General features: G+C 53.5%; 1 protein-coding gene across 15 annotated transcripts in view; it reads right to left on the minus strand.

Moving 5' to 3' along the window:
* Nucleotides 1-15,037, minus strand: part of LOC147109981 (mitochondrial import receptor subunit TOM40 homolog) — a 69,077-nt gene that overhangs the window by 31,860 nt on the left and 22,180 nt on the right. For all 15 annotated transcript variants that reach the window (XM_086003976.1, XM_086003967.1, XM_086003971.1 and 12 more), the window contains exons 3-5: nucleotides 12,603-12,695; nucleotides 10,432-10,533; nucleotides 9,037-9,142 (exon numbers count right to left, since the gene is read on the minus strand). In XM_086003976.1, the coding sequence (XP_085860102.1) occupies nucleotides 9,037-9,142; nucleotides 10,432-10,533; nucleotides 12,603-12,695 (301 nt within the window). The remainder of the gene's footprint in view (nucleotides 1-9,036; nucleotides 9,143-10,431; nucleotides 10,534-12,602; nucleotides 12,696-15,037) is intronic.

Consider the following 15,037-nt stretch of genomic DNA (forward strand, 5'->3'; position numbering starts at 1 on the left):
GGTATAACACTGGGGTACAGTGCTGGTGGGGACAGGTCTGTCACTGTATAACACTGGGGTACAGTACTGGTGGGGACAGGTCTGTCACTGTATAACACGGGTACAGCACTGGTGGGTACAGGTTTGTCACTGTATAACACTGGGGTACAGTACTGGTGGGTACAGGTCTGTCACTAACACTGGGGTACATTACTGGTGGGGACAGGTCTGTCACTGTATAACACTGGGGTACAGTGCTGGTGGGTACAGGGCTGTCACTGTATAACACTGGCGTACAGTGCTGGTGGGTACAGGTCTGTCACTGTATAACACTGGGGTACAGTACTGGTGGGGACAGGTCTGTTATTGTATAACACTGGGGTACAGTAGTGGTGGGTACAGGTCTGTCACTCTAGAACACTGGGGTACAGTACTGGTGGGTACAGGACTGTAACTAACACTGGGGTACAGTACTGGTGGGTAGAGGTCTGTCACTGTATAACACGGGTACAGTACTGGTGGGTACAGGTCAGTCACTGTATAACACTGGGGTACAGTACTGTTGGGTACAGGTCTGTCACTGTATAACAGGGGGCTACAGGTCTGTCACTGTATAACAGGGGGGTACAGTACTGGTGGGTACAAGTCTGTCACTAACTTGCGTACAGGACTGGTGGGTACAGGTCTGTCACTGTATAACACTGGGGTACAGTACTGGTGGGTACAGGTCTGTCACTGTCGAACACTGGGGTACAGTACTTTTGGGTGCAGGTCTGTCACTGTATAACACTGGGGTACAGTACTGGTGGGTACAGGTCTGTCACTGTATAACACTGGGGTACAGGACTGGTGGGTACAGGTCTGTCACTGTATAACACTGGGGTGCAGTACTGGTGGGTACAGGTCTGTCACTGTATAACACTGGGGTACAGTACTGCTGGGTACACGTCTGTCACTGTATAACACTGGGGTACAGTACTGGTGGGTACAGGTCTGTCACTGTATAACACTGGGGTACAGTACTGGTGGGGACAGGTCTGTCACTGTATAACACTGGGGTACAGTACTGGTGGGTACAGGTCTATCACTGTATAACACTGGGGTACAGTACTGGTGGGGGCAGGTCTGTCACTGTATAACACGGGTACAGTACAGGTGGGTACAGGTTTGTCACTGTATAACACTGGGGTACAGTACTGGTGGGTACAGGTCTGTCACTAACACTGGGGTACATTACTGGTGGGGACAGGTCTGTCACTATAACACTGGGGTACAGTACTGGTGGGTACAGGTCTGTCAGTGTATAAAACTGGGGTACAGTACTGGTGGGTACAGGTCTGTCACTATAACACTGGGGTACAGTGCTGGTGGGGACAGGTCTGTTACTGTATAACACTGGGGTACAGGACTGGTGGGTACAGGTCTGTCACTGTATAACACTGGGGTACAGGACTGGTGGGTACAGGTCTGTCACTGTGTAACACTGGGGTACAGTGCTGGTGGGTACAGGTCTGTCACTGTATAACACTGGGGTACAGTACTGCTGGGTACAGGTCTGTCACTGTATAAGACTGGGGTACAGTACTGCTGGGTACAGGTCTGTCACTGTATAACACTGGGGTACAGTACTGCTGGGTACAGGTCTGTCACTGTGTAACACTGGGGTAGAGTACTGGTGGGTACAGGTCTGTCACTGTATAACACTGGGGTACAGTACTGCTGGGTACAGGTCTGTCACTGTATAAGACTGGGGTACAGTACTGCTGGGTACAGGTCTGTCACTGTATAACACTGGGGTACAGTACTGCTGGGTACAGGTCTGTCACTGTGTAACACTGGGGTAGAGTACTGGTGGGTACAGGTCTGTCACTGTATAACACTGGGGTACAGTACTGGTGGGTACAGGTCAGTCACTGTATAACACTGGGGTACAGTACTGGTGGGGACAGGTCTGTCACTGCATAATACTGGGGTACAGTACTGGTGGGGACAGGTCTGTCACTGTAACACTGGGGTACAGTTCTGGTGGGTACAGGTCTCACTGCATAACACTGGGGTGCAGTACTGGTGGGTACAGGTCTGTCACTGTATAACACGGGTACAGTACTGGTGGGTACAGGTCTGTCACGAACACTGGGGTACATTACTGGTGGGGACAGGTCTGTCACTGTATAACACTGGGGTACAGTACTGGTGGGTACAGGTCTGTCACTGGATAACACTGGGGTACAGTACTGGCGGGGACAGGTCTGTCACTGTATAACACTGGGGTACAGGACTGGTGGGTACAGGTCTGTCACTGTATAACACTGGGGTACAGTGCTGGTGGGTACAGGTCTGTCACTGTATAACACTGGGGTACAGGACTGGTGGGTACAGGTCTGTCACTGTATAACACTGGGGTACAGTACTGGTGGGTACAGGTCTGTCACTGTATAACACTGGGGTACAGTAGTGGTGGGTACAGGTCTGTCACTGTAGAACACTGGGGTACAGTACTGGTGGGTACAGGACTGTAACTAACACTGGGGTACAGTATTGGTGGGTAGAGGTCTGTCACTGTATAACACGGGTACAGTACTGGTGGGTAGAGGTCTGTCACTGTATAACACTGGGGTACAGTACTGCTGGGTACAGGTCTGTCACTGTAACACTGGGGTACAGTACTGGTGGGGACAGGTCTGTCACTGTATAACACGGGTACAGTACTGGTGGGTACAGGTCTGTCACTGTATAACACGGGTACAGTACTGGTGGGTACAGGTCAGTCACTGTATAACACTGGGGTACAGTACTGGTGGGGACAGGTCTGTCACTGTATAACTCTGGGGTACAGAACTGGTGGGTACCGGTCTGTCACTGTATAACACTGGGGTACAGTACTGGTGGGTACAGGTCTGTCACTAACACTGGGGTACAGTACTGGTGGGGACAGGACTAACTAACACTGGGGTACAGTACTGGTGGGTCGTGGTCTGTCACTGTATAACACGGGTACAGTACTGGTGGGTACAGGTCTGTCACTGTATAACACTGGGGTACAGTACTTGTGGGTACAGGTCTGTCACTGTATAAGACTGGGGTACAGTACTGCTAGGTACAGGTCTGTCACTGTATAACACTGGGTACAGTACTGGTGGGTACAGGTCTGTCACTGTATAACACTGGGGTACAGTACTGCTGGGTACAGGACAGTCACTGTATAACACTGGGGTACAGTACTGGTGGGGACAGGTCTGTCACTGTATAACACTGGGGTACAGTACTGGTGGGGACAGGTCTGTCACTGTATAATACTGGGGTACAGTACTGGTGGGGACAGGTCTGTCACTGTATAACACTGGGGTACAGTACTGGTGGGTACAGGTCTGTCACTGTATAACACTGGGGTACAGTACTGGTGGGTACAGGTCTGTCACTAACACTGGGGTACAGTACTGGTGGGGACAGGTCTGTCACTGTAGAACACTAGGGTACAGTACTGGTGGGTACAGGTCTGTCACTGTATAACACTGGGGTACAGTACTGGTGGGTACAGGTCTGTCACTGTATAACACTGGGGTACAGTACTGGTGGGTACAGGTCTGTCACTATAACACTGGGGTACAGTACTGGTGGGTACAGGTCTGTCACTGTATAACACTGGGGTACAGTACTGGTGGGGACAGGTCTGTCACTGTATAACACTGGGGTACAGTACTGGTGGGTACAGGTCTGTCAGTGTATAACACTGGGGTACAGTACTGGTGGGGACAGGTCTGTCATTGTATAACACTGGGGTACAGTACTGGTGGGGACAGGTCTGTCACTGTATAACAGTGGGGTACAGTACTGGTGGGTACAGGTTTGTCACTGTATAACACTGGGGTACAGTACTGGTGGGTACAGGTCTGTCACTGTATAACACTGCGGTACAGTACTGGTGGGTACAGGTCTGTCACTGTATAACACTGGGGTACAGTATTGGTGGGTACAGGTCTGTCACTGTATAACACTGGGGTACAGTACTGGTGGGTACAGGTCTGTCACTGTATAACACTGGGGTACAGTACTGGTGGGTACAGGTCTGTCACTGTATAACACTGGGGTACAGTACTGGTGGGGACAGGTCTGTCACTGTATAACACTGGGGTACAGTACTGGTGGGTACAGGGCTGTCACTGTATAACACTGGGGTACAGTACTGGTGGGTACAGGTCTGTCACTGTATAACACTGGGGTACAGTACTGGTGGGTACAGGTCTGTCACTGTATAACACTGGGGTACAGTACTGGTGGGTACAGGTCTGTCATTGTATAACACTGGGGTACAGTACTGGTGGGTACAGGTCTGTCACTGTATAACACTGGGGTACAGTACTGGTGGGTACAGGTCTGTCACTGTATAACACTGGGGTACAGTACTGGTGGGTACAGGTCTGTCACTAACACTGGGGTACAGTACTGGTGGGTACAGGTCTGTCAGTGTATAACACTGGGGTACAGTACTGGTGGGGACAGGTCTGTCATTGTATAACACTGGGGTACAGTACTGGTGGGTACAGGTCTGTCACTGTATAACACTGGGGTACAGTACTGGTGGGGACAGGTCTGTCATTGTATAACACTGGGGTACAATACTGGTGGGGACAGGTCTGTCACTGTATAACACTGGGGTACAGTACTGGTGGGTACAGGTCTGTCAGTGTATAACACTGGGGTACAGTACTGGTGGGGACAGGTCTGTCATTGTATAACACTGGGGTACAGTACTGGTGGGTACAGGTCTGTCACTAACACTGGGGTACAGTACTGGTGGGGACAGGTCTGTCACTGTATAACACGGGTACAGTACTGGTGGGTAGTGGTCTGTCACTGTATAACACGGGTACAGTACTGGTGGGTACAGGTCTGTCACTGTATAACACTGGGGTGCAGTACTGGTGGGTACAGGTCTGTCACTATAACACTGGGGTACAGTACTGCTGGGGACAGGTCTGTCACTGTATAACACTGGGGTACAGTACTGGTGGGGACAGGTCTGTCACTGTATAACACTGGGGTACAGTACTGGTGGGTACAGGTCTGTCACTGTGTAACACTGGGGTGCAGTACTGGTGGGGACAGGTCTGTCACTGTATTACTCTGGGGTACAGTACTGGTGGGTACAGGTCTGTCACTGTATAACACTGGGGTACAGTACTGGTGGGTACAGGTCTGTCACTGTATAACACTGGGGTACAGTACTGCTGGGTACAGGTCTGTCACTGTATAACACTGGGGTACAGTACTGGTGGGTACAGGTCTGTCACTAACACTGGGGTACAGTACTGGTGGGTACAGGTCTGTCACTGTATAACACTGGGGTACAGTACTGGTGGGGACAGGTCTGTCACTGTATAACACTGGGGTACAGTACCGGTGGGTACAGGTCTGTCACTGTATAACACTGGGGTACAGTACTGGTGGGTACAGGTCTGTCACTGTATAACACTGGGGTACAGTACTGGTGGGTACAGGTCTGTCACTGTATAACACTGGGGTACAGTACTGGTGGGGACAGGTCTGTCACTGTATAACACTGGGGTACAGTACTGGTGGGTACAGGTCTGTCACTGTATAACACTGGGGTACAGTACTGGTGGGGACAGGTCTGTCACTGTATAACACTGGGGTACAGTACTGGTGGGGACAGGTCTGTCACTGTATAACACTCGTGCAAATTGGGAAGGTCGCAGGTCGATCCAGAGTGTGAGCTGGGTCAGCTGATCGGTGCCAGTGAACCTGAGATGTTCTTTATGGCGGGGGGGGGGGGGGGGGGGGCAGGGCAGAGAGAAGTGACGCAGGTAAAGAGTCAAGTAAAGCAGCGGATGGTATCCTGCACCCACACGTGATGTAGGTGACTGCAAGTGTGTATTTCACAACGTCAGACGAGGAGCCTAACGCGGTTGAATAGCCTGGGACACAGGTTCACCTGCACATGGCGAGTGGTCAGTTGACGAAGGTGGAGGGAGTGACTGGACTCCAGTGAGGGAGACTAACCTGGGGCTAAACAAGTCAGTGTACAAACAGCTTGTATTTGTCCAGCACCTTTAATGTAGTACAACGTCCCAAGGCGCTTCACAGGAGCGATCATCAAACAATATTTGACCCTGAGCCACAGAAGGAGATATTAGGACAGGTGACCAAAAGCTGGGTCAAAGAGGTCGGTTTTAAGGAGCGTCTTAAAGGAGGAGAGAGAGGCGGAGAGGTTTAGGGAGGGAATTCCAGAGCTCGGGGCCCAGGCGGCAGAAGCCACGACCGCCAATGGTGGAGCGATGGAAATCGGGGACACACAAGAGGCCAGAATTGGAGAAGCGCTGATTTCTCAGAGGGTTATAGGGCTGGAGGAGGTTACAGAGATAGGGAGAGGGGCGAGGAGGGAGTCGAAAACAGTGATGAGAGTTTTAAAAACGAGGTGTTGCCGGAGCAGGAACCAATATAGGTCAGCAAGCAAAAAGAGTGATGGTGAAACCAGGGTCTTAGCCAGCAATCCCTGCCTCCATTCACATTACCACAAGACTGACTCCCCCAGGATCAGTGCAAAACAGACTGGTTCGTTTGAGGCTATGAACATTGGCTGACACAGGGACCGATCTCACATCGAGTGCCAGCTCTTTCAGCCGGCCAGCTCCCTTGCCTCGGAGGTCCTGGGTTCGAGGCCCACTCCGGGCCAACACTCCCAGTGCCAGTACTGAGGGGGCGCCGCACTGTCGGAGGGGCGGTACTGAGGGAGCGCCGCACTGTCGGAGGGGCGGTACTGAGGGAGCGCCGCACTGTCGGAGGGGCGGTACTGAGGGAGCGCCGCACTGTCGGAGGGGCGGTACTGAGGGAGCGCCGCACTGTGGGAGGGGCGGTACTGAGGGAGCGCCGCACTGTCGGAGGGGCGGCACTGAGGGAGCGCCGCACTGTCGGAGGGGCGGTACTGAGGGAGCGCCGCACTGTGGGAGGGGCGGTCTTTCGGATGAGACATTAAACCGAGGCCCCGTCTGCCCTCTCAGGTGGATGCAAAAGACCCCACACAGCCACTACTTCAATGAGCAGGAGAATTCTCCCCGGCATCTTATTTAACCGTCAAGAACAGATCAACACTCACAGGAACACAGGAGGCCATTTAGCCCCACGAGCCATGTTCCATCATTCAGTTAGATGACGGCAGATGCGGACCTCAACGCCTTTCACCTCATCAGTTAGTGGGATCTTGCTGTGCGCAAATCCACTGCTGCGCTTCCCCAACAGCGACTAAACTTGAAAAGTACTTCAGGAGTTGACAGGGTAGAGAGAGAATAACTCTTTCCTCTGGTGGGGGGAGTCCAGAACAAGGGGGCAGAACCTTAAAATTAGAGCCAGGCCGTTCAGGGGTGATATCAGGAAGCACTTCTTCACACAAAGGGTGGTGGAAATCTGGAACTCTCTCCCCCCAAAAAGCTGTCGAGGCTCGGGGGGGTCAATTGAAAATTTCAAAACTGAGGTCGATAGATTTTTGTTGGGTAAAATGGTGTTAAGGGTTACGGAGCCAAGGTGGGTAGATGGAGATAATATACAGATCAGCCAGGCTCTGATTGAATGGTGGAACAGGCTCGAGGGGCCAAATGGGCCTCCTCCTGTTCAACAGGCTCGAGGGGCCGAATGGCCTCCTGTTCCTGTGTAACAGGCTCGAGGGGCTGAATGGGCCTCCTCCTGTTCCTGTGTAACAGGCTCGAGGGGCCGAATGGCCTCCTCCTGTTCCTGTGTAACAGGCTCGAGGGGCTGAATGGGCCTCCTCCTGTTCCTGTGTAACAGGCTCGAGGGGCTGGATGGGCCTCCTCCTGTTCCTGTGTAACAGGCTCGAGGGGCTGAATGGCCTCCTCCTGTTCCTGTGTAACAGGCTCGAGGGGCCGAATGGCCTCCTCCTGTTCCTGTGTAACAGGCTCGAGGGGTCGAATGGCCTCCTCCTGTTCCTGTGTAACAGGCTCGAGGGGTCGAATGGCCTCCTCCTGTTCCTGTGTAACAGGCTCGAGGGGCTGAATGGGCCTTCTCCTGTTCCTGTGTAACAGGCTCGAGGGGCTGAATGGGCCTCCTCCTGTTCCTGTGTAACAGGCTCGAGGGGCTGAATGGGCCTCCTCCTGTTCCTGTGTAACAGGCTCGAGGGGGCTGAAAGGAACAAGAGGAGGCCCAATCGGGAGTGCAGCGAAGGTTCACCAGACTGGTTCCTGGGATGGCAGGACTGTCGTATGAGGAGAGTTTGGGTCGACTAGGCCTGTATTCACCAGAGTTTAAAAGAATGAGAGGGGATCTCGTGGAAACGTATAAAATTCTGACAGGGCTAGACAGACTGGATGCAGGGAGGGTGTTTCCCCTGGCTGGGGGGTCTAGAACGAGGGGTCACAGTCTCAGGATACGGGGTAGGACATTTAGGACTGAGATGAGGAGAAATGTCTTCACTCAGAGGGTGGTGAACCTGTGGAATTCTCTACCACAGAAAGCTGTGGAGGCCAAGTCACTGAATATATTTAAGAAGGAGATCGATAGATTTCTAGACACAAAAGGCATCAAGGGGTATGGGGAGAGAGCGGGAATATGGTATTGAGATAGAGGATCAGACATGATCATATTGAATGGCAGAGCAGGCTCGAGGGGCCAAATGGCCGACTCCTGCTCCTATTTCTCTATGTTTCTGTTTCCATGTCCCTTGTACGTGATACGCTCTGCCCTCCAATTATGGTGCATTGTTGTAGGTGTTCTCCCAGAACAACCTGCATTTATATAGCACCTTTAACATAGTAAAACGTCCCAAGCTGTTTCACAGGAGAGATTCTCAAGACAATCGGGGGGAGTCAATTGAAAATGTCAAAACTGAGACTGATAGATCTTTGTTGGGTAAGGGTATGGAGGGTTACAGAACCAAGGCGGGTAGATGGAGTTAAGATACAGATCAGCCAGGATCTCGTTGATGGATCAGGCTCGAGGGGCTGAATGGCCTCCTCCTCAACTACGTAAAGCGCTTCGTGACATCCCGATGTGCTGAAAGGCGCTCTACGAGCGAGAGTCCTTCCTTACCTGATCCGAGTAGAACATCCGGGTTTCCTAACGTCAATGTTGCTGTGTAGTCATCGCCCCGGTACTCAGAGTCCACTTGCCAGTTTATAAACTTTGACTGCTGCGTCTGCAAGAAGGGGCAGGTACAGCACGGGGTTAGATACAGAGTAAAGCTCCCTCTACACTGTCCCATCAAACACTCCCAGGGCAGGTACAGCACGGGTTAGATACAGAGTAAAGCTCCCTCTACACTGTCCCATCAAACACTCCCAGGGCAGGTACAGCACGGGTTAGATACAGAGTAAAGCTCCCTCTACACTGTCCCATCAAACACTCCCAGGGCAGGTACAGCACGGGTTAGATACAGAGTAAAGCTCCCTCTACACTGTCCCATCAAACACTCCCAGAGCAGGTACAGCACGGGTTAGATACAGAGTAAAGCTCCCTCTACACTGTCCCATCAAACACTCCCAGGGCAGGTACAGCACGGGTTAGATACAGAGTAAAGCTCCCTCTACACTCTCCCATCAAACACTCCCAGGGCAGGTACAGCACGGGATAGATACAGAGTAAAGCTCCCTCTACACTGTCCCATCAAACACTCCCAGAGCAGGTACAGCACGGGTTAGATACAGAGTAAAGCTCCCTCTACACTCTCCCATCAAACACTCCCAGGGCAGGTACAGCACGGGATAGATACAGAGTAAAGCTCCCTCTACACTGTCCCATCAAACACTCCCAGAGCAGGTACAGCACGGGATAGATACAGAGTAAAGCTCCCTCTACACTGTCCCATCAAACACTCCCAGAGCAGGTACAGCACGGGATAGATACAGAGTAAAGCTCCCTCTACACTGTCCCATCAAACACTCCCAGAGCAGGTACAGCACGGGTTAGATACAGAGTAAAGCTCCATCTACACTGTCCCATCAAACACTCCCAGGGCAGGTACAGCACGGGTTAGATACAGAGTAAAGCTCCCTCTACACTGTCCCATCAAACACTCCCAGAGCAGGTACAGCACGGGTTAGATACAGAGTAAAGCTCCCTCTACACTGTCCCATCAAACACTCCCAGGGCAGGTACAGCACGGGATAGATACAGAGTAAAGCTCCCTCTACACTGTCCCATCAAACACTCCCAGAGCAGGTACAGCACGGGTTAGATACAGAGTAAAGCTCCCTCTACACTGTCCCATCAAACACTCCCAGGGCAGGTACAGCACAGGTTAGATAGAGTAAAGCTCCCTCTTATATCCCGATTATAGTCCTACTGTGCCGATTTTCAGCAAACAGGACCTGGCAACCAGGCATGGAGCAGAGACTACCCGTGTGACGGGGAGACTTCGCCCAATGATCGGACCGGGCCTCTCGCATGCACAGCGAACCCACTGACTGGCGCTTTCGCGGCACTCACCTGTAACACCATTTTCGACCGCACTCGGTTTGTGAGCTGGTGAATGAGCTGTGCGTTCAGACTACCCGTGTTGTCCATGTCTCCCACCAACACTGGGAACGCCTGTAACACAAAGCAAACCGGGTGTCCATTACTGCACCTATGAACCATCCCCCCCCACCCGATTAGATTCCAGCCTGTAACTCACTCCCGGGTATCTGTTATTCTATATATAAACCCCTGAATTAGATTCTGGCCTGTAACTCACTCCCAGGTATCTGTTATTCTATATATAAACCGCCCGAACCCCTCGATTAGATGCCAGCCTGGAACTCACTCCCGGGTATCTGTTATTCTATATATAAACCCAACGAACCCCTCGATTAGATTCCAGCCTGTAACTCACTCCCGGGTATCTGTTATCTATATATATAAAGCGGCTCTTCTGTCTGTCCCGATGTCTGTTTGTCCGTTCTCTATACGTTTGAAAGTTACAGAGCGTACCGACACGCGCGTCGCCTCAAAAGAAAGCTTGCGATTCCGGACCGGTCATAGGCGTATTTACGTTTCGGCCGGACAAAAATCCCGCCCGTGGTATCCCAAAAACGTTCAGCGTTCCGCTCATTAGCATCTCATTAGCGACCGTGACATCGAGGTCCACCAATCGGACGGCGGGTTCCTTCCTACAGTTCAGTGTCGAGTGACTCGACGATTGACCAATCCTACGCTTCGGTGACCTGACCGGTCGACCAATCGGTGCGTGTGGGCGGGCCTTATCCTTCTGAACCGAGGTGAGTGGCCGCCATCTTGATTTTTCACAATTTTTTCCCCCACACTTTCTGTGTTAGGGAACTAAGGTAAATATTTTAATGATGTGTTAGGGAATTAAATAACAATTTAATAGGGGGGGGGGGGGGGGGGAGAGCCTCGGGAAATTGCGGGGGGGGGGGGGGGGGGAGAGCAGAGCGCCTCGGGAAATCGCGGGGGGGGGGGGGGGAGCGCCTCGCCTCGGGAAATCGCTGGGGGGGGGGGGGGGGGGAGAGCCTCGGGAAATCGCGCGGGGGGGGGGGGGCTCGGGAAATCGCGGGGGGGGGGGGGGGGAGCCTCGGGAAATCGCGGGGGGGGGGGGGGAACGAGCCTCGTGAAATCGCGGGGGGGGGGGCGAGCCTCGTGAAATCGCGGGGGGCTCGCACTGACCACGCATGCGCCGCCCGCACTGACCGCACATGCGCCGCCCGCACTGACCGCGCATGCGTCGCCCGCACATGCGCCGCCCGCCCACCCACAGCGGCCGTCCATCAGCCGCGCGATACGCGGGGGACCTCAGCTCCGGACCTCAGGCGCTAGGCAGGGGGAGGGAGACAGGGGAGGGGAGGGGAGAGGAGGGGAGGGGGAGGAGGAGAGAGGAGGGGAGGGAGAGGAGGGGAGGGAGAGGAGGGGAGGGAGAGGAGGGGAGGGAGAGGAGGGGAGGGAGAGGAGGGGAGGGAGAGGAGGGGAGGGAGAGGAGGGGAGGGAGAGGAGGGGAGGGAGAGGAGGGGAGGGAGAGGAGGGGAGGGAGAGGAGGGGAGGGAGAGGAGGGGAGGGAGAGGAGGGGAGGGAGAGGAGGGGAGGGAGAGGAGGGGAGGGAGAGGAGGGGAGGGAGAGGAGGGGAGGGAGAGGAGGGGAGGGAGAGGAGGGGAGGGAGAGGAGGGGAGGGAGAGGAGGGGAGGGAGAGGAGGGGAGGGGAGGGAGAGGAAGGGATAGGACAGGGAGATGACATGACAGGGAGAGGGGGGACACACAGGGGCAGGGAGACCAAGCGCCCCAAAATTGCCCTCGCAACGCGGGGCTCCCCAGCTAGTTCTATATATAAACCGCCCAAACCCCTCGATTAGATGCCAGCCTGTAACTCACTCCCCGGGTATCTGTTATTCGATATATAAACCCCCCCGAACCCCTCGATTAGATTCCAGCCTGTAACATATTCCTGGGTATCTGTTATTCTGTATATAAACTCCCCGAACAGATGCCAGCTTGCAACTCACTCCTGGGTATCTGTTATTCTATATATAAACCACCCGAACCCCTCGATTAGATTCCAGCCTGTAACTCACTCCCACGTATCCGTTATTCTATCTATAAGCCACCTGGCCCCATCGGACCCGCTGTCTGGCTCACTGCTGCCCTCTACCTTGAAAGGCCGTGGGTCTTACCTCGGTGGGACTGAGCTGTTTCGTACCGACATATGTTGCCCCGAAGTGATAGCTAGATTCTGCTAACGTGCTCAAAGAAACCGTGTGATTGACCTGCAGCGGGAGGGAGAGAGGATTATTCAGACTTCAAGTAATGCGAGGAGGTTGATCTAAGACATCACCAGGTAAAACGCATCATTTTTCATACAGCAGGGTTTTTTTTTCCCTCTGCGAAGGGTTACATTACGAGTTCCATTTATATACAAGCGTCAGCCATGGCTCGGTGGGTAGCACTCTCGAGTTGGAAGGACATGGGTTCGAGTCCCACTCAAGCCTATAACCCAGTCTGACACCGAGGGAGCGCCGCACTGTCGGAGGGGCGGTGCCGAGGGAGCGCCGCACTGTCGGAGGGGCGGTGCCGAGGGAGCGCCGCACTGTCGGAGGGGCGGTGCCGAGGGAGCGCCGCACTGTCGGAGGGGCGGTGCCGAGGGAGCGCCGCACTGTCGGAGGGGCGGTGCCGAGGGAGCGCCGCACTGTCGGAGGGGCGGTGCCGAGGGAGCGCCGCACTGTCGGAGGGGCGGTGCCGAGGGAGCGCCGCACTGTCGGAGGGGCGGTGCCGAGGGAGCGCCGCACTGTCGGAGGGGCGGTGCCGAGGGAGCGCCGCACTGTCGGAGGGGCGGTGCCGAGGGAGCGCCGCACTGTCGGAGGGGCGGTGCCGAGGGAGCGCCGCACTGTCGGAGGGGCGGTGCCGAGGGAGCGCCGCACTGTCGGAGGGGCGGTGCCGAGGGAGCGCCGCACTGTCGGAGGGGCGGTGCCGAGGGAGCGCCGCACTGTCGGAGGGGCGGTGCCGAGGGAGCGCCGCACTGTCGGAGGGGCGGTGCCGAGGGAGCGCCGCACTGTCGGAGGGGCGGTGCCGAGGGAGCGCCGCACTGTCGGAGGGGCGGTGCCGAGGGAGCGCCGCACTGTCGGAGGGGCGGTGCCGAGGGAGCGCCGCACTGTCGGAGGGGCGGTACCGAGGGAGCGTTGCACTCAGAGGTGCCGTCTTTCGGATGAGACCTTAAACCGAGGGCTCCGTGTGCCCTCTCAGATGGACGTAAAAGATCCCACAGCCACTATTTTCAAGAAGGGCAAGAGAGTTCTCCCCAGTTTCCTGGGCCAATATTTATTCCCTCAACCTTCTGGTCATTATCATCTTTGCGTTTGTGAGAACTTGCTGTGCGCAAATTGGCTGCCACGTTTCTTACGTTACAACATTTAAGGAGGGAGGGAGACAGAAAGCAGGAAACTATAGACCAGTTAGCCTAACATCTGTCGTTGGGAAAATGCTGGAATCCATTATTAAGGAAGCAGTAGCAGGACATTTAGAAAATCATAATACAGTCAAGCAGAGTCAGCATGGTTTTATGAAAGGGAAATCATGTTTGACACATTTGCTGAAGTTCTTTGAGGATGTAATGAGCAGGGTGGATAAAGGGGAACCAGTAGATGTCGTGTATTTGGATTTCCAGAAGGCATTCAATAAGGTGCCACATAAAAGGTTACTGCACAAGATAAGAGCTCACGGGGTTGGGGATAATATGTTAGCACGGATAGGGGATTGGCTAACTAACAGAAAACAGAGTCGGGATAAATGGGTCATTTTCCAGTTGGCAATCAGTAACTAGTGGGGTGCCACATGGATCGGTGCTGGGGCCTCAACTATTTACAATCTATATTAATGACTTGGATGAAGGGATCGAGTGTATTGTAGCCAAATTTGCTGATGATACAAAGATAGGTGGGAAAGCAAGTTGTGAAGAGGACACAAAGAATCTGCAAAGGGATATAGACAGGCTAAGTGAGTGGGCAAACATCTGGCAGATGGAGTATAATGTGGGAAAATGTGAGGTTATCCACTTTGGTACGAAAAATAAAAAAGCAAATTATTATTTTATTTTTTTTAAATGGAGATTTTTTACAAAATGGTGCAGTACAGAAGGACCTGGGGGTCCTTGTGCATGAAACCCAAAAATTTTGCATGCAGGTACAGCAAGTAATCAAAAAGGCAAATGGAATGTTGGCCTTTATTTCAAGGGGGATGGAGTATAAAAGTAGGAAGTCTTGCTACAACTGTACAGGGCGCTGGTGAGACCACACCTGGAGTACTGCGCACAGTTTTGGTCTCCTTATTTAAGGAGGGATATACTTGCATTGGAGGCAGTTCAGAGAAGGTTCACGAGGTTGATTCTGGCGATGAATGGGTTGACTTATGAAGAAAGGTTGAGCCTATACTCATTGGAGTTTAGAAGAATGAGAGGTGATCTTATTGAAACTTATAAGATTCTGAAGGGGGCTCGACAGGGTCGATGCAGAAAAGATGTTTCCCCTCGTGGGGAAATCTAGAACTAGAGGGCATAGTTTCGGAATAAAGGGTCGCCCTTTTAGAACTGAGATGAGGAGGAATTTCTTCCCTCAGA

Source organism: Somniosus microcephalus, chromosome 12, assembly GCF_052327205.1.
Source record: "Somniosus microcephalus isolate GS21.2 chromosome 12, FLI_Smic_1.0, whole genome shotgun sequence".
Taxonomy (NCBI): Eukaryota; Metazoa; Chordata; class Chondrichthyes; order Squaliformes; family Somniosidae; genus Somniosus; species Somniosus microcephalus.